This window comes from Ambystoma mexicanum, chromosome 7p (genome assembly GCF_040938575.1).
Source record: "Ambystoma mexicanum isolate Mex_15411 chromosome 7p, UKY_AmexF1_1, whole genome shotgun sequence".
Lineage (NCBI taxonomy): Eukaryota > Metazoa > Chordata > Amphibia > Caudata > Ambystomatidae > Ambystoma > Ambystoma mexicanum.
In genome coordinates this window covers 901,457,469-901,477,895 of record NC_090939.1, presented here as the reverse complement: position 1 = coordinate 901,477,895, position 20,427 = coordinate 901,457,469, and the positions used below count along the sequence as shown (strand labels likewise).

Below are 20,427 nucleotides of genomic sequence, written 5' to 3'. Positions count from 1 at the left end.
CGTCGCGTGCCAGGAGAGTGCGCGTGTGTTTTTTCCATCGCGAGGGATTTTGCGCGTGAGAATCACTTCGTTGCGTTTGAACTCAATAGCGCGGGTGTTCTTATTTCGCGTGTCTCGCAGGAGAACATTATTGCGCGTGTGGACTATTGCGCGTGTAGATTATTGCGCGTGTGGATTTTTTGCGCGTGTGGATTATTTTGATCGCGCGTCTTCATCCGTTTGCGCGTGTTCTTCAACCAGGAAGATTTCTATGTGAAGTTCATCGATAATTTTAATGGAAATAACCTGCGTGTGCAGTTAGCACGTGTTTCCTCTTTCTTCAAGGATTCAAAGACTCAAGATAATTATAAATAGTTTGAAAAGTTTTGAAATGACAAGAAAGAACATTTTAAAGACAATCTAATTGAACTACCAGTGCATGTTGGAAAAAAGACAAACAAAGAACTAAGACTTCCAGTTTTGCCTAATGTAAGAAGTTGCTGGGAATTTCAAGTATCGCAAGTAAGAGAGATTTTCAGCTTCTTATCCGCTTCTCTAAGAAATTTCAAGAGAAGAACCAGGTAGGATTCTCAATTATTAGTTAAGGATTAATGACTTCCCATTCATAAGGTTAAGTAAGTGAATTAAGGAAGTGTATATGTTATTCTTTATCCTCTGCAGGTTCAGCACTGATTAGCCTTGACGCAGTCTGCCTGGTGTTGTTTTGTTGTCCCATTCCCCCTTTCCCTTTGGGGTGTAGTTTACAGAGCTGTATTGAAAACTAGTTCTGGGAAATACATCTCAGGGGGATTGTCGGGGGTTCAGCAGCTTCCGCGGATACAGGACCTCTCAGCCTGACAGAATGAAAGGCCAATAATTTAGTCCGCCCGAGCTGTCATGAACCCCGACGAATCCATGGAGATGTTAGGATCTTTGATTAGGGAGTTACGGGAGGAGTTGAAAATTTCTCGGGAAGAAAATGCCTTACTTAGTCAAAAGGTAGATGACTTAAGTGTTAAAGTTACACAAATTCAACAGAGGGGAGAAAGGAGAGAGGATGAGGTTTCAGGGGGCGCAGGTTCTCCACCTGAGTTAGAAAGAGAAGATCAGTTACCACACATACAACGGGCGCCTTCAGTGGCAGAAGGGGTAAGGAGTATAATTATGCCAGTTCCTTTGGCGCCCCCAGAACGTTATCATGGGGATTCCAAGAGATTTAGAGTGTTCTTAACACAATGTGAATTACATTTTATGAGTAGACCAGAATTATTTCCATTGGATGCTTCTAAGATAACATTTATGTTGTCATATCTTTCTGGGGAGGCATCTGCTTGGGCTGGGTTGTTGGTGAGTCAAAAGAGTGCGGTTTTAGAAAATTATACCAGTTTTTTAGAGATATTCCGAAAAATGTTTGATAGAAGACAGTTATCTCTGGAAGTAGATGGTGAACTTTTAGAATTAAAACAAGGTAATAGAGACTTGATTGCTTATATAACACAATTTAAGTCCCTTGTGTTAGAAAGCAAGTGGCCCGAGGTTAAACAGGCCTCGTTGTTTTATCGGGGCCTTAGAGATGAGTTAAAGGATGCTTTGTCTGGAGTAGTAGAACGCCCTCCTACTTGTGAAGGTCTGATTGATTTGGTTATTCAATTGGATTTCCGTTTGAGTGAAAGGAAGGCAGAGAGACGTCATGGGCAGAGTGATGTAAAGTCTATACTTAGAGTAGATAGACCTAAAATAGAGAGTAAACCCAAAGGGAATAATTCATCTCCAAGAATCAGAGGCCCGTTAACAGTGGAGGAAAAGACTAGGAGGAGAGATAATAATCTGTGTTTATACTGTGGAAGAGGTGGGCACTTTTTAGGAAACTGTCCTTACACTCCCAAGAAGACTTCTTCCTCAGCAGTCAAGGTACAACAGATCGCTAATACGGTGCAGACAGCGGTTCCTCATATAACCATAAATGTATCCTTATTTTTTGATTTGGAGTGTAAGGGAAATGGTCCTGTAATGATTGACTCGGGTGCGACTGGGAATTTCATGGATTGGGGTCTGGCCAAATCGTTGGGAATTCCAATTATTCTGAAGGAGGTTGTAGAGCAGGCTAGGGCTGTTGATGGTACATGTTTATCTTCTGGTCCTATTACTCATAGAACTGGTTCTTTAACTTTGGAGTTATCAGGAGGTCACAAAGAGATAATTTCGTTTGAGTTAATTGATGCCCCTTTGTTGAAGATTATCTTGGGCATGCCTTGGCTTACTCTCCATAATCCCCTAATTGATTGGAGTGCCAGAACAATTGACATGCAATCCGATTTTTGTAAAGAGAATTGCTTTTCAGGAAGTCTCTTAGAGGAAGAGGTAAAACAAAGTAATTCCGTGTCTAGTTTTCTGGCTGAGACTGGAATTGGAGGTCATGATGTGGGAGCTGTAGTGGGTCAACTTCCCCAGTGTTACAAAGATTTCTGGGACGTATTTGATGAGAAAGTGGCAGGAGAATTACCACCCCATAGATCCTTTGATTGTAAAATTGAACTGGAGCCAGGAACAATTTTGCCTAGTAGTAGGGTATATGCTCTTACTGAGAAAGAGAATGATTATTTAAAAGAATATTTGTCAGAAAATTTGGCCAAAGGATTTATTCGTCATTCTAAGTCACCTGCGGCCTCTCCTTTATTTTTTGTACCAAAACCGGATGGCTCGCTTAGAACTTGCATAGATTATCGAGCAGTTAACAAAGTCACTATTAAGAACCGGTATCCTCTTCCTCTCATCTCAGAAATGCTTAATCAAATACAAGGAGCAAATATTTTCTCAAAATTAGATCTGAGAGGAGCTTACCATCTTGTACGTGTGCAGGAAGGGGAGGAATGGAAGACAGCGTTTAAGACCAGATTTGGGCTGTTTGAATATCAAGTTATGCCATTCGGTCTATGTAATGCTCCAGCGGCTTTCCAATTTTTCATTGATGAGGTTTTTAGAGAATACTTGGATATTTTTGTTGTCGTTTATATCGATGATATTTTGATTTTCTCTTCTGACCTAGATCAACATCAGAAACATGTGCGCTTGGTGTTACAAAAGTTGCGAGAAAATCATTTGTTTGCCAAATTGGAAAAAAGTCAATTCCATACCGATTCTGTGGAGTTTTTAGGTTTTATAATTTCACCTAAGGGTTTAGAAATGAATCCTAAAAAAGTGCAAGCCGTTCTTGAATGGCCCCCTCCTACTAAGGTTAAGGAAATACAAAGTTTCTTAGGATTTGCCAATTTTTATAGGAGATTTATAGAAGGTTTTTCTCGGCTGGTTGCTCCTATAACGAGGCTTTTGAAAAAAGGAGTGAAATTTGACTGGGACCTTGAAGCAGAAAAGGCTTTTCAAGAGTTAAAACAAAGATTTACTTCTAGTCCAATTCTAATTCATCCAGATCTTTCTAAACCTTTTTTTTTGGAGGCGGACGCTTCAAATGTAGCGTTGGGGGCGGTGCTTTCTCAAAGGAATGAAACTACTGGTCAAATACATCCAGTTGCATTCTTTTCTAGAAAGTTTTCTGCTGCTGAAGTGAACTACACAATTGCTGATCGGGAACTGTTAGCAATAAAGTCCGCTTTTGAAGAATGGAGACATTTTCTTAAAGGAGCAAGACATACAGTAACGGTCCTTACTGATCATCGAAATTTATTGTTTTTAAAATCTGCCAGAACTTTGTCTCCACGCCAACTTCGTTGGTCTTTGTTCTTTGCAGATTATGATTTCATTGTGACTTTTAAACCCGGAAGTCAAAACAAAAAAGCTGATGCGTTATCTCGCCAATTTCCTGGAAGTGAAGACAAAGAGATTATAGAACCAGAACCTATAATTGCTCCAGAACGTTTTTTGTTAGCTGGAGCCATTAAAGAAATTGATTTTTTGAATGAAGTTCGTCAAAATATGTCCTTGCAGAAGATGGAGGAGTGGGTGAGACTGGATCCAGCTAGAAAGTTGAAAGACAATCTTCCTTTTTTTGATAACAAGCTTTATGTACCTACTGATGAGTTGAGAGAAAAGGTTTTGAGAAATTGTCATGAATCCATTTTAGCAGGACATCCTGGGTTCAGAAAAACTCTGGAACTGGTTCGAAGGAATTTTTGGTGGGAAAAAATTCGCCAAGACACCTTGAATTTTGTTAAAACTTGTATAGTCTGTGCACAAGAGAAAAGTCAAGTTGGGAAGCCGCATGGTTTATTGGAGCCATTACCTGTTCCTCCTCGTCCTTGGCACACAATTTCTATGGATTTCATAGTTGATCTCCCTCAAGATAAGGGTTGTACTACCATTCTTGTTGTGGTCGATCTTCTTACTAAAGAAGCACATTTTTTACCAATAGAGGGAGAGGTTACCGCGGAAAAACTGGCTCATAGTTTTTTGCAAGGTGTAGTTAGACTACATGGACTCCCAAGTAAAGTTATCTCTGACAGGGGATCTCAATTTATTTCAAAATTCTGGAGGGCCTTCTGTAAGAAACTTGGAGTGGAAGTTAGTTTGACTTCTGGGTATCATCCGGAAAGTAATGGACAAGTGGAGAGAGTAAATCAAGAATTTGAGAAGTTTTTAAGGTGTTATTTACAAGCTAGAGAGGAATGGGTGGATTTGGTGTGGTTGGCAGAATTCTCTTACAACAATTGTGGAAAAGATGCTACTTCTATGTCCCCTTTCTTGTTGGGTCGTGGGTTTCATCCTCGTTTTCTGAGATTTGAGGTGTTGGAGGAAGATTCAGGGAATCCTATAGTGGAAGATCGTTTGTTGATAATGAAAAATAACTTGGATAGAGCAAAAAAGGTTCTGGGAGAAAATAAGTTGAAATATAAGAGGTATGCCGATTTGAGAAGAAAAACTGGACCTGAATATAAGGTGGGAGACTTAGTTTGGCTTTCTACCCGATACCTGAAAATTAAAGGGAAGAATAAATTCAGTCCAAGATTTGTGGGCCCTTTTGAGGTAGAGAAAATCATCAACCCTGTGGCAGTACGATTGAAATTACCCAAGCAGTTGAAGGTACATCCTACTTTTCATGTTAGTCTTTTAAAACCAGTTTGTTCAGGAACTAGATTCAGAACACCACCTTCCCCTGTGATTTTGGAGGATTCATCTGAGGAATTTGTGGTTAAACAAATTTTGGATTCTAGGAAAGTGAGGGGAAGGTTGCAGTATTTGATTGATTGGGAGGGATATGGACCGGAGGAACGATGTTGGGAAGATTCAGTTGATGTACATGCCCCCCGTTTAGTGGCTAAGTTTCATGCTAAAAACCCACACAAGATAGGCCCAGAGACTGGGCATTAGGAGGGGGGTACTGTCAGGTTTCCTTCTCTTATTCAAGTTTCCTTTTTATTATTATCCTTTTCAGATTAGCTTTGTATGGGTGGGAAGTTTTCCATTATAGTTGGTTAGGCCTTAACTTGTTGATTCAGAATCCTGGTTCTGACCCAAGGCAAGATGGAGCCTCACAGTGACAGCTCTGATTGGCTGGAAGACAATGCTGAACAACAATGAACATTCTAAACTGTCACTCTGTGCCTTTCATCATCAAAACCCCATCTGAGAGGACATGTTCAGTGGCTGCTCTTGCTTTAGTATTAGGCCTGGTGGATTTTATCCTTCAGATCTCAGCAGTTGAGCGGCTACTTTCTTGGGGGTTCAGGAGAAGTCTTCAGCTGGCAGGAATTCGTTTTGAAGATAGGAAAAGCAGGAAATCTTTGTGAATTCGCTCAGGAGATAAGTGACTTTATTTCTACTGTAAATCTGTTCATCTTAATAACAGTCTCCTTGAAAATTCGTTAAAAGTAGTGTTTCTACTAAAACTATTGAACTATCGGAGTGCGTTTGTGTTTCCAGTGCGGTGTTCCTTAGTGCGAGATTTTGACTGTCGCGTGCGTATTCAAGTGAGCGCGTGCTTTATAGCCTGTGTATTCCGAGCGCGAGTAGAGGTTGGTCTCGTGCCATTTTAAACGCGCGTGTGTTTTATTGCGCGGGTGATCCTTTGCGCGAAAAGCTATACGCTGCGTGTGAAATACAAAGCGCGTGTGAAATACAAAGCGCGTGTGAAATACAAAGCGCGGGTGATTTTTAGCGCGAGTGTACAAAGCACGTGTGAAGTACAAAGCGCGTGTGAAATACAAAGCGCGTGTGAGTTTTAGCGCGGGGGTACAAAGCGCGAGAATCTGTTCGTCGCGTGCCAGGAGAGTGCGCGTGTGTTTTTTTCATCGCGAGGGATTTTGCGCGTGAGAATCACTTCGTTGCGTTTGAACTCAATAGCGCGGGTGTTCTTATTTCGCGTGTCTCGCAGGAGAACATTATTGCGCGTGTGGACTATTGCGCGTGTAAATTATTGCGCGTGTGGATTTTTTGCGCGTGTGGATTATTTTGATCGCGCGTCTTCATCCGTTTGCGCGTGTTCTTCAACCAGGAAGATTTCTATGTGAAGTTCATCGATAATTTTAATGGAAATAACCTGCGTGTGCAGTTAGCACGTGTTTCCTCTTCAAGGATTCAAAGACTCAAGATAATTATAAATAGTTTGAAAAGTTTTGAAATGACAAGAAAGAACATTTTAAAGACAATCTAATTGAACTACCAGTGCATGTTGGAAAAAAGACAAACAAAGAACTAAGACTTCCAGTTTTGCCTAATGTAAGAAGTTGCTGGGAATTTCAAGTATCGCAAGTAAGAGAGATTTTCAGCTTCTTATCCGCTTCTCTAAGAAATTTCAAGAGAAGAACCAGGTAGGATTCTCAATTATTAGTTAAGGATTAATGACTTCCCATTCATAAGGTTAAGTAAGTGAATTAAGGAAGTGTATATGTTATTCTTTATCCTCTGCAGGTTCAGCACTGATTAGCCTTGACGCAGTCTGCCTGGTGTTGTTTTGTTGTCCCATTCCCCCTTTCCCTTTGGGGTGTAGTTTACAGAGCTGTATTGAAAACTAGTTCTGGGAAATACATCTCAGGGGGATTGTCGGGGGTTCAGCAGCTTCCGCGGATACAGGACCTCTCAGCCTGACAACAACAACACGTGGTTCGACGATCTGTTCAGCTGGATACCATCATGGGTGAACATAGCAGCGAAGATACTCATTCCCATTATTGTCTTTCTTCTCCTAATATTCTGTGTGTGCCAACTGGGACTAAGATGCTGTGAAAATAATATGCCTAATTCAGCAATGATGATGGTAACAGTGGGCCGACAGACAACGGTGGCTACCATGATAGATGCCCAAGTACAAACTGGAGAATACACCACACCGCAGTATAGGATGACTGCCATCTATAGGCAGTATGGGGACGTGGTTGATAATCTACATTACACTACCATTAAAGAACCAAAGAACTTGCTGTGTTATAACGAGGTTTGGATAGATTTAGATGGGGATGGTGGAATATACTTAATGGTCACTCCAGAAGAATACGCAAGAAGAGGTAACAGCTTAAGAAGTGTGTGTAAAGCATGGATGCCAATAAAGGGTACACCTGCTTGGGATGAGGCTGTGGCTGAAGCTGAGCGCTAGCGAAGGGAGAACAGAACGAACAAGATAAGTAGTTTGTTACTTTCGATGTAACGAAAGGGGGGAATGTATGGGAGTGAGGGTTCCCCAGGCCCCCTCACGTCGTACGCTCCTCAGTACAAGGCTTGGACGACGTGCCTCCGGTAGTTGGATTGCCCCTTGCCCTTATGTAAAGTTAACCACGGTTGACTGCTGCATAGATGGGACTACTGAGCAGGACTCGGGGCATCCATCTTTTGTGCCCCCTTTCGACTCCATCTTGGGTAAACAGGCCTCACTACGATAGTACAGCAATGCTCAGCTCCCCTTTCACCGCAGCAGCCAAGGACAGAGACACACACACAAGGCGCGCAGGCAGCTGGCTGACTCCCACCCTTGCACTCCCCCTGCGAAGGAAAGCTCTGCGCTTCCATTTCTCACGCTGAAGCCAGAGAAAGTTGCAACAATCAATATGCTACAGTTTTCTTCCTCTGAGATCACTGCTCGTCTGCGAACCAGCATGTGAACCAGAATGAGCTAAGCACTTTTTGCTCGATTCATCCCCATAAACGTGCAAGCCACCCACCCCCATTAAGAACAATTTATTGCCATCTTGACCCTGCGCTCCCTGTAAGGTATTTTCTTTCAAGTGCCAGACCCTCGCCTGTGCTGCGAAACCCACCCAACACACCCACTACTAACTTTAAGCATCTTACCACAATATATGTTTTTTACTTATACTAATAGGTCTAAAAACTATGTGAAACTCAGCTTGATTCTTTTACATGCACAATAAGGTCAAGGCCTCCAATTAAAGCCACAAATTACCCAATTGTACTGACAATAATTGTTATGTGTAACTTGTGTAGAAATATGAAAAGTAGCATAAAAGTTTTAGATAATTTGTTATTTAGTGTTTTTCGAATGCAACATATTAGCTTAGGTAGTGACCACAGTGACCGGACCCTGACCTGCGTGGAGCACAAGATATTTGACGTCCGTCATCTCGTCAGCCACTCAGCCAACCAGAAGGAAGAGATGCCACCCACACCTACAGCACCACACCGCCTGGCCAATCGGGTCCATTTAGCATTTTTTGTTAGAGTTACTTTAACTAATATATATACAAGCACTGATGTAAATGTTGTTGGGAGTTTTTTGGGTTATTTCCTAGCTGGAGAAATAAACCATCCTTTGAACTCTTGCAGCCGGGTCGTGTGCCTTCTTCCCCGAAAGGGGTTGCTTATTTTATTTTCTCTCACACGTAGTAAGCCGGGGAAGGACACCAACAGTAGGAAAGGCACAGAAATTACCTGTGTTTTACTTTTGGACTTCTCAACCATCGGACTGTCTAGTTCGCTGCCTGGTCAGTTGTGTGAGCAGTACTGGTTGCACCCACAATCTTCCTAGGCCCTTTGATCCGCGATGGGCCCTCCCGTAGGAAATGGCTGTATCAAGTACAATAAAGACACAGCTGCTGCACTCATCTCTTCTCTTTTTCCTACCAGTTCAATTGCCCTTTTGCTCCTCAGATCTGCATGGGGTCGGACTTCCTTATGGGGAACATGCATTTACTACTGGTGGAATGCATGCTCTGATCACCAGAGGGTTCTTGGCGCCTCGATTGTCCCCTTTCCTCTCATTCAATTGATGATCCAAATACACCATCAAATCTATATATTCTGAGCACCCACGTGGAGGGTTGGATATGTGGGCAATGACATTTTTTAGCTTGGTACTCGAGCCCCTCTTCTCCCCTGGCCAATCTGTCTCCAGGATTTACATAGGTTAGCAATTCTAGATAACCTTTTTTTCACCCTAGAAGCTCATTCTCTAAGGCTTGAGCTTGGGCCTTGCAGGCAAAGAGCTTTCCCATTACTTCCTTGGATCCATGATAAAATTGTAATATCAGATCTTGTGTCTTAACCGGGGGGAATAGACAGGTTTGCAGAACTTACCCCCTACATTAAACAGCATAAATTCCACCGTGGTTGAGTAATTTGGAAAGGCGTGAGGAGGCAACAAATGAAGTGCAACTCGCACTGATTTTCAAACTTGGCATACTCAGTGGATCTTTATGGAATTGTTCTAGAGGGGGTAGTCTCAATGGAACTGGGGTTATGATCTGTATGGGTACCGGGTTATGCGTAGCAGGAGCCCCCCAACCCCATGCAATTTTGGGGTAGCTTCAAGCTGAAGCACATGTAAGGGTGACATTCTAGCCGACATTGCAGTGACGTTTGCCACCACGGCATCAGTAGCATCTCTGTCAGTGGCTATGTCCTGACGCAGCACATTGGTTCTGGCTCTACTTGCTCCGAGCTCAGTGCGCAATTCCTGTAGCAATGATGATATGTCTTCCCCCATTTCCAAGTCCATGATGTCTGGGAAAACCCCACTTCATGGGCCTGATGTTCTGTAATATCCTGGCCGGTTCCTGGCTTCAAGGAGGGCCGCAAACTTCAATTCTGAGTTTGGCATGGATGACTACGCCCTGCCCACTCTTGTCTAACTCCCAACCTCCTGGTATCGAGACATGTATGGTGAGTGTTCAAGGAGGATTGTGGGTTTGTCTTGGTTGTTGTAGGACGATTGTGTGTGGACTATTAACATCCTTTGCACCCTGGTATGAATCGGTAGGATGTGCTGCAGGAAAAAGGGGCAAATTTAGTGTCCTTCCTGAGTCTGATTTTCCCCACTCTTAAGCCCCTCCGACCTCTGCCATGTACCTGCTGCTAGAGACCAATGTGTCTCCAATCTTTACAATTGCCAATTTCTCTTAACGTGTTTGCAATCTACTTTGCCTAAATAGCTAACTGATTGTTTCTTCTCCTTCCTCGCTTTTAGGAGCAGGAGCCAACACATGGTACACGGACACAGGTAAGTGCAGTTTGTAGATGGTTTATAGTCTTAAACTGCTATTTGCCTTCAGGTGTACACTAACCTGAGCGTCTTACTTTCCTTTCCTAGGCTAGCAGAAGGCAAGAAGGTGTGGGGTCCAGTGTGCGGGGATCTGTTCCGGTAAGTCTCCTGTCTCTCTGGTTTTCTGTCTCCCTTGCCGCTGTCGTTCTTTCTTTTTCTTTCGTTTTCTCTCTTTTCTTTCCTGTGTTCTTCGCCACTTCTTCAATGGGATCTACTTCCTTCTTGGTTCCTCTGTGTGTGTCTCTGGTGTTACCAGACAGGCTTCCTACAACATCTGGCACCCGGTGCTCAAGTGCATGACTTAAATAGGCACCTGGGAGTCTCACATGATTCAGAATTCTCACGAGTGGTCAGAAGGTCAGAAATTTGCACTGGATTTCATCCCACGATCTTGCAGATGCAGGTATGACCCCTCCTGTCTTCTCCAACCTCCTGTTATGTGTGTGAGTGGGCTGTGCATGGTCCCTTCCTCCCATCCTGGACCCTTTGTGCGCTCTGGCTGCCCCAGTGTCCTTTCTTGGCATAAGCCTAGAGATGGTTAGGGCAGACCCAGCCAGGGACCCCATGACATGTTGCTTATGCATGGGTGGTGTTTGACAGAATGCAGCCCACTAGTCCAATGCCGTACCATGTTGCACAACAGGTCCAAGGCACGGCACCAATCTGTGAACATCACAAAAGTACTCTCTTAATTTCGAGTAATGAATTGAGCAAAAGAGTTTATTACAGTTAGTCTTACAAACAGACAGCCTAGTGTTAACCAGTTCCGAACCCACTTAACGACTCCACCCTCCATGTCAGCTCCTTAAATTCACTACAGATGCTCCATCCCACAATGACGAAAGGTGCGTACTGGGCTTTCCTGCGCACTGTTCCTGTATTCCTTGCAACAACTGAAGTATTTGTCTAAAGGAACAAGTGCACCCTTGATTTTATGTATATGCCCATAAGGACCCCTTACCAGGGGAAATGGAGGAGAGAGGGGAATATGGCATCATAAATGCACTTCTGGTCACATTCTCCTCAAGCGAGGTGTGTAAGGCCTCTACCACCATGACAGGTTCATGTGCATAAAAACAGCCCATTGTTATATCCAGCTCAGACCAGCGCAATCCATTGCTGCAAAACCTATGGCCTTGCGCTAGTCCATGTAGGCAGGCAAAATGTTCATAGTCAGCAGATTAGGCACACATGCGCAGGCCGGATTACAGTATCCCGCAATGCCTGGTGCCAATAGGGGCACTCAATTAATGTTTTGCCAGTCCCCCTGTGCCCAACTTGGGAGCCGTTGGAAGAGAGGGAGGCAAGCGAGGACCTAAGAAATGCTTTTTTTGTTATGTTTACTGCACCGCATGGGACCCTCTCCCCCCACTGACACACCTTGGAAGCGGTGGGAGGAAAGAAGGGCAAGGGGGGACCAGAGCATAGGCTTTTTTAAAAACGTTTTATTGTTATGTTTACGATGCCCCTTGTATTACCCTTCCCCCACAAACTCACCTTGGAGGCCGTTGGAGGAGAAGAGGGTGAGTGGGTGCCAGAACGCTGCTTCACTGGTCTCCCTGCATCCGTCTCCCCCAACTAACCCACCTTGGAGGCTGTGGGGAGTGAGGAGGGCAAGTGGGGACCAGAGAACTACTTTTCTGGTGCCTGTCGACCCTCTCCGCCCACAGATGCCCCTTGGAGGCTGCAGGAAGAGAGGTGGGCAAGTGGGGAACAAAGCACTGCTTTTCGGGTCCCCCTCTACACTCTCCCACCACAGACCCACCTTATAGCCTGCGACGGTAGACAAGGGTGAGTGGGGATCAGAGCATTGCTTTTCTGGTTCTCCTGGGCCCTTCTCCCCCCAATGACCCACTTTGGAGGCCGCTGGGAGATGAGGTTAACCGGGGATCAGAGGACTACTTTGACTGTCCTCATGCACCCATCTATCCCCACTGACCCACCCTCCAGACTGCGGGGGTAAGGAGAGCAATTGGGGACTAGAGCACTGCTTTTCTAGTCCGTCGGACCCTTCTCCCACCACAGACCCACCCTTAAAGGCTGCAGGGGGAGAGGAGGTCGACCAAGGACTAGAGCACTGCTTTGTCCATTTCCTTGCAACCCTGCCACTTCCAGGTGACAAACGCTGAAGATGCTGATCCATTGCTGCTTATAACTTCATTTATTTGTATTTATTAAGGAGGGCTTGTATTTTTGCAATAGTTACACTCAAACAATGTCAAACGGTCGGGTGGGCAGTCCTGCTGTCAGGTGCCTTACAAAAGATTAACCAGCATTGCACAGTTGGTGCATGGATTGTTGGTAATGCCGTTTGAAATTGTACATTGACCTGGAACAAGTAAGCTACATGAAATATACTCAGAAGTTCAGTGAGGGATGATGATGGAAGGTGACAAGTCCAGCAGTTGAAGTTTGGGAGGTTTTTGTGGGGTCATTTTGTGTGAGACTGTAGGTGGTCCTTAAAGAGGCAGGAGGTGGATTTCAAGCTGATTTAAAATTTCTATTTTGGTATGTTTTCTGAAGATACTGCCCGATCTCCTGTGGTAAGGTGGTAGAAGGATTATTTCACCCAGTCCTCCAGGTTGTTCTGTGGCTGTGGCCTCTTCACACGCTGATGTTTTTGCATTGGATCAGATATCTGCCACAGGAGCCAGTACTCTAGGTCTGAAATATAAACTAAGTTAACAATAAGGGAGTCAGAAGGAGAACCAGGAGCAAGTAAACAGTGCACCACAAATCTAATCTAAATTAGCTCCTGGTAGCTGTTGGGGGGAGAGTTGAGGCAGGCTGTAGTGATGAATTGCAGGATTCAGTCACTTCTCCCCATTGGGGAGCCTTTTTCTTGTGAGGCTAGGGAGGTGAGCCTGCTACGTGATACCCTCCCTAGGGGTTGCAGCAAGAGGGTCCTTACTGGCAGAGAATCCCGCCCTTGGGGATAAGGACGCCCATTCCGATGAAGAACTTCCTTTCCTTCCTAATACTACCAATTCGGAAAAAATAAGAGCAATTTACGTGTATTTGTTATACTGGTGTTGAATTTGAAAATCAGTATCTGCCAGTTACTTTGACGAAGAAACCCACAAGAACCACAATGATTGGTAACCAGACACTTAAGAAAGGACTTTCATGAGAAACTGGGAAAGCCACAGAACAGCGTTATAAAAGTGGGAGGAGAGAAACCAGGATGGCGAGAGACCCAGGAGTTTCAAACCAGCAAGGAAGGAGACACTGGTGAACTCGGGAGTGGGCTGAATCCCAAGAAGGGGAAACGCTCGTAGGAACAAGTGTCAGAGTTGCATGTTTGCCAAGATAGACAAGTGAAATTCTGTCGTTGTGAGGCTGGTCCCTGGAGGTAACTGCACAGACAGCAGGGGAGAAGCTGGAAGGAGTAGCTACCAGAGCTGCACTGCTGGAGTGTCAGACCAGAGAGAGTCGATCAAGCTGACAACTGTCCCACGAGGGACGCAAAAGTTCAAAGTAGCATACACGATGGGGAACGAGAGAGAACCTCTGTCGAAGCCACTACCACTTATTTGAGGGAAGCCTGATGAGTGGCAGAAGGAAAATGGAACTCGAGTGAAGAAGACATCCTGACTCGTAGACGAGAACCAAAGAGGGAGAATGCCGACCCATTGATGCAGTCCCTTACAAATTGGGAGAGTGGGCTACTCATTGGAGAGAGGCTGTCATAACGATTAGCATCAGTATAATCGTCACAGTTACTGAATCGAATATATAGATTATAGTCATCATGCTTATCCCAGTTAAAGGACTATTACCTCAGAGAATGAGCATCAAATTCGCCCCAGTGAGAGGACCAGTGACTAAGGGAAAGAGTATCATGAGCATCACACTCGTCCCAGTAACTCAGAAAAATAGTATCGTGAGCATTAGTCTCGTTCCAATGAGAGCACCAGTAATTAACAGAAAGAGTATCACAAGCAATATTGTCGTCCCATTGAGAGGACCAGTAACTCAGAGAAAGAGTATCATGAGCATCATACTTGTCCCAGCGAGAAACCAGTAACTCAGAGAAAGAGTATTCTGAATGTTATTCTCATCTGTGAGAGAGCCAGTATCTCAGAGAAAGTCTATTGTGAGCATCACACTCGTCCCAGTGAGAGGACCAGTAATTCAGAGAAACAGCATTGTGAACCTCCTACCAATCCTAGTGAGAGGATCAATATCCCAGAGAATCAGTGTTGTGAACAACACAGTCTTCCCAGTGAAAATACTAATAACCAAGAGTGAAAGAAAGCCAATAGTGACATGGAGCTCGACAGTTATAAGCAATACAAGTAAAGGATACTGATGTAAAAGGATACAAGTCCTGATGTCGTCTACTTCCTAACTTCTGTGACGAATCCTCAAGGAAGAACCCTTTCCACTGATTACACCCACTGACCGTTGAAACATACAGCCAGGGCGAGGAATCAATTGAAAGGGCGATAATGAACACTCTCCGATCTATGTGACAAAAACAAGATAAGTAACGTATATAGTATTAACCCAATGTATTTCACTAGTTAGTTATCCCCACTAACCTTGGTTTGGAGAAGTACACAGTAAAGAGTTCCAGGTAATCCACAATAAAACAAACGAAAAGGAAAAAGAAGTTAGTAAGGGACTACACCGAACGGCACGAGGATCGCACTAGAGTCGGGTAGGTTATTATCCAGAGAAAACCTATTTGCCCTTTAAGTAGACATTTAAATTACTGGAAGTGTTCAATAACAGTTATTTCTGTACTCCGGAAAGCAGGTTTTGGTTCACCCTTGAGATAATGAAAAATAAAGACTAACCTCTGGGTACAGGAGCAACCAAAGGTTTGAACTTGATTGACAAATGAAGAATGTTCCCAATGTTACAAATGAATCTATCACCTGGATAATAGAAGACAGGAACTACTAGCTCTTCTGCGAGTTCACTGATTTCAGGAGGCACGGAAATGAACCAGGTGAAGAAGGAATGCAGCTGGAGACGAGGCAGAGAAGACTCCTCTGTTAGAATGCCTCCAACAGACTTAGAATGGGCGAAATGTCCTCAGAGGAATGCCGCCATGAAGAGTTGAATGCGGCAAACGGACTTCATAGAAATGCCGCCCTGAAGCACTGACTGGGGCGAGCGGCCATCACCAGAATGCCGCACTGAAGCGCTGAATGAGGCGAATGGACCTCACACGAATGCCACCATGAAGCGCTGAAGGTGGCGAGAAAGGTCTCTGTGAGTGGATGAAAGGCTCTGCAGTTCAGGACACCAGAATAATGGAGGAAACATAGAAACGCACAGCGATAAGAAAAAGCTAGAATCAACAATCAGAAGCGCCGAACGCTTTGAAGAAAGCACCTAAATACTGTCAGGTTTCCTATGTTTTGTATTGTATTTTGTAATAAATTCCTAAGTAATCCTCCTAAGTACCCTTTTAATCCTTAACTTTCATTATAACAGAGGGATAGTATCCCAGTTCAACATGGTGGTAAGGAAGCAGGGGTTTGATTGGTCATTAGTAAACAGTAAGGTGATTGGATAACAATGAGACAAGGGAGCATCAGCAGGATTCTAAACTGCCTTTCATTGTCACACCTGAAGCAGGAAGGTCTTGTTTCTTATTTAGTCTAAGTTTTGGCCCAGTATAAGTTTCCAGAAGATAAAATATCTTGGATATGAGTCAGCTTTCGAGTTTAACCTTCGTGGGACAAGACAAGCAGTCATTTTGGTGCGAGCGCTGTGCTCTAGAACTTTAGGAAAAAAGACTATTTGCAATTCATATATTTTCAAGTAGTTTCAAGAAGAAGTTGAATCAGAAGGTTAATGAACAAGTTCTAAAATATAGTTTAGGTATTTAGCTAGGTTTAGTAATCAAATTCTGGCAGCACATTGGTTCTGGCTCTACTTGCCCTGAGCTCAGTGTGCAATTCCTGTAGCAATGATGATATGTCTTCCCCCATTTCCAAGTCCATGATGTCTGGGGAAACCCCACTTCATGGGCCTGATGTTCTGTAATGTCCTGCCCAGTTCCTGGCTTCAAGGAGTGCCGCAAACTTTCGTTTCTGAATTCCGCGTATATGACTACGCCCTGCCCACTCTTGTCTAACTCCCAAACTCCTGGTATCGAGACATGTATGGTGAGTGTTCAACAAGGATTTTGGGTTTGTCTTGGTTGTTGTGGGATGATTGTGTGTGGACTAGTGACTTTCTTTGCACCCTGATATGAATCTGTAGGATGTGCTGTAGGACAAAGGGGATCATTTAGTGTCCTTCCTGAGTCTGAGTTTTCCCACTCTTAAGCACCCACAACCCCTGCCATGTACCTGCTTCTAGGAACAGGAGAACCAGGAGGGTATCTACACCAGGCCCTGACCAGCAATGGCTGAGTTTGTCCGTTCCATTCAGAGAGTTATTATCACTCTCTGTCAGGTCTACGTGTCATGGTTAACAGCACCCCACACTCTTTCTCTTGCAACAAATGTCTCTTAATGTCACTCCAAGCTTAAATGGCTTAGTGACCAATGTGTCTCCAATCTTTACAATTGTCAATTTCTCTTAACGTGTTTGCAATCTCCTTAGTCTAAATAGCTAATTGTTTGTTTCTTCTCCTTCCTCGCTTTTAGAAGCAGGAACCAACACATGGTACACTGACACAGGTAAGTGCAGTTTTAAGATGGTTTACAGTCTTAAATTGCTATTGGCCTTCAGGTGTACACTAACCTGAGCGTCTTACTTTCCTTTCCTAGGCTACCAGGAGGCGAGAAGGCGTGGGGTCCGGTGTCCGGGGATATGTTCCGGTAAGTCTCCTGTCTCTCTGGTTTTCTATCTCCATGGCCGCTGATGATCTTTCTTTTTCTTTCGTTTTCTCTCTATTCTTTCCTGTGTTCTTTGCCACTTCTTCAAATGGGATCTACTTTCTTCTTGGTTTCGTCCGCGTTTGTGGTGTTACCAGACAGGTTTCCTAGAGCATCTGGCACCCGGTGCTAGAGTGCATGACCTTAAATAGGCACTTGGGTTACTCACATGATTCTGAATTCTCACGAGTGGTCAGCAATTTGCACCGGATTTCATCCCACAATCTTGCAGATGCAGGTATGACCTCTCCTGTCGTTTCCAACCTCCTGTGATGTATGTGAGTGGGTTGTGTGTGGTTCCTTCCTACCCTCTTGGACCCTTTGTGCACTCTGGCTGACCCAGTGTTCCTTTCTGGCACAAGCCTAGAGATGGTTAGGGCAGACCCAGCCATGGACCCCATGACATGTTGCTTATCCATGGGTGGTGTTTGAGAGGATGCAGCTCACTAGTCCAATGGTGTACCAAGTTCCACAACAGGTCCAAGACACGGCACCAATCTGTGAACATCAAAAAAGTACTCTCTTAATTTCGAGCAATGGATTGAGCAAAAGAGTTTATTATAGTTAGTCTTACAAACAGACAGCCTAGTGTTAAACAGCTCCAAACCCACTTAACGACTCCACGCTCCATGTCCGCTCCTTAAATTCACTACAGATGCTCGATCCCACAATGACGAAAGGTGCTTACTAGGCCTTCCTACACACTATTTCTGCATTCCTTAGAACAACTGAGGTATTTGTCTAAAGGAACAAGTGCAACCTTGATTTTATGTATATGCCCATAAGGACCTCTTACCAGGGGAAAAGGAGGCGAGAGGGGAATATGGCAGCATAAATGCACTTCTGGTCACATTCTCCTCAAGCGAGGTGTGTAAGGCCTCTAGCACCATGACAGGTTCATGTGCATAAGAACAGCACATTGTTATATCCAGCTCAGACCAGCGCACTCCATTGGCGCAAAACCTATGGCCTTGCCCTAGTCCAAGTAGGAAGGCAAAATGTTCATAGTCAGCAGATTAGGCACACATGCGTAGGCTGGATTACAGAAACCCGCAATGCCTGGTGCAATAGGGGAACTCAACTAATGTTTTGCCAGTCCCCCCTGTGTCCACCCTGGAGGTCGTTGGAAGAGAGGGAGGCAAGCGAGGACCTAAGAAATACTTTTTTTGTTATGTTCACTGCATCCCCTGTGACCTTCTCCCCCACTGACCCACCTTGGAAGCGCTGGGAGGAAAGAAGGGCACTGTGCCCCTTGTATTACCCTCCCCCCACAAACTTACCTTGGTGGCCGTTGCAGGAGACGAGGGTGAGTGGGTTCCAGAGCACTGCTTTGCTGGTCTCCCTGCATCCGTCTCCCCCAAACTAACCCACCTTGGAGGCTGTAGGGGTGTGGAGGTCAAATGGGGACCAGAGAACTACTTTTCTGGTGCCTGTCAACCCTCTCCCCCCAAAGATGCACCTTGGAGGCCGCAGGAAGAGAGGAGGGCAAGTGGGGAACAGAGCACTGCTTTTCTGGTCCCCCTCAACACTCTCCCCCCACAGTCCCACCTTAGAGGCTGCGATGGTAGACAAGGGCGAGTGGGGATCAGAGCATTACTTTGTTGGTCCTCCTGGGCCCTTCTCCCCCCAATGAACCACCTTGGAGGCCACTGGGAGATGAGGTTAACCAGGGATCAGAGCACTACTTTGACTGTCCCCATGCACCCATCTTTCCCCCTGACCCACCCTCCAGGCTTGCTCCAAGCTCAGTGCACAATTCCTGTAGCAATGATGATATGTCTTCCCCCATTTCCCAGTCCATGATGTCTGGGAAAACCCCACTTCATGGGCCTGATGTTCTGTAATATCCTGGCCGGTTCCTGGCTTCAAGGAGTGCCGCAAACTTCAATTCTGAGTTCGGCATGGATGACTACGCCCTGCCCACTCTTGTCTAACTCCCAACCTCCTGGTATCGAGACATGTATGGTGAGTGTTCAAGGAGGATTGTGGGTTTGTCTTGGTTGTTATAGGACGATTGTGTGTGGACTATTAACTTCCTTTGCACCCTGGTATGAATCTGTAGGATGTGCTGCAGGAAAAATGGGTGAATTTAGTGTCCTTCCTGAGTCTGAGTTTCCCCACTCTTTTTTTTTTTTTTAAACATGTTTTTATTGGTTTTAAACAAGCAAGTTATACATTACGTCATGTGCAATTAAGGTGTTTCCATCGGCGAAGTCTCGCTTGAGAATACAAATCAAAGAAACAAACATAAAACATAAACACAACAGTAGGTCAGTGAGGAAGGTCTAACTGCATGGGGAGGCCGATGTTTGGTGGGGGTTAGCCCCTCGAGGCCCCACGTCGGATTCAGAACTCCTGGGGGTAGATCATTCTTCAGGGTCAGCTGGGGGAGGGGAGAAGGCCTCACTTAGATCAAGGCTTTTGCTGCTCCGACTCTATTTTGCTAGCAGGGGCTGACCTCCCCAGATGGGTGACCCTGGCTACTCTTCCGTGTTTTATTTCACTCATATTTGTCCATCCAACGTAGAGAGGGAGGCTGTCGGGCCAGGCCTGGGTATGACTGTGCGTAATCCAAGAATGGAGCCCAAGTATGGAAGAATTTGTCTCTGTTCCCAAACCTGAGGGCGGTGATTTTTTCTGCCGCTATTATGTCCCAACATTTAGTCCACCACATTTGAACCGACGGGCCCTCTGGGTTTTTCCAGAGCCTTGCCACTGAAATCTTGGCCGCAGTCAACAGGTGGGAGCAAAGTTCTGCTCTGTGGCCTGATCAAGGGAATTGGCCCTCGCCGCTTGCTCCGAGGAGTACGATCCCTGGGTCCCATGGGATTGCCAATCCCGTGATCGAATTAATTTGCTCTAACACTGCTTTCCAAAATTGCATCTCCTTTGGGCATGTCCAGAGCAGATGGTGTAGTGTGCCTTTATCCGGGCAACCTCTCCAGCACGTTGGTGGGATCGCCGGGTTGCATTTATTGAGAGATTCAGGGGTTCGATACCACCTATAGCATACTTTGAATGCCCCCTCCTTATTGGATACACATTTCGAGCTTCTATTTGCTCTAGTCCAGATCTGGTCCCATTCCTCCGGCTCAATGGGTCTCCCAATGTCTCCATCCCATATGAGCATGTATGGTTCCTTGTGGGTCGGGTCGGTTCTGTCTA

At 45.0% G+C, this 20,427-nt stretch overlaps 1 protein-coding gene across 1 annotated transcript in view; it reads left to right on the top strand.

Moving 5' to 3' along the window:
* The window catches only part of LOC138526013 (uncharacterized), an 805,753-nt gene that overhangs the window by 645,376 nt on the left and 139,950 nt on the right, over positions 1-20,427 (top strand). The window contains exons 29-32 of the mRNA XM_069636306.1: positions 10,346-10,378; positions 10,469-10,519; positions 17,032-17,064; positions 17,155-17,205. Coding sequence (XP_069492407.1) covers positions 10,346-10,378; positions 10,469-10,519; positions 17,032-17,064; positions 17,155-17,205 — 168 coding nt within the window. The remainder of the gene's footprint in view (positions 1-10,345; positions 10,379-10,468; positions 10,520-17,031; positions 17,065-17,154; positions 17,206-20,427) is intronic.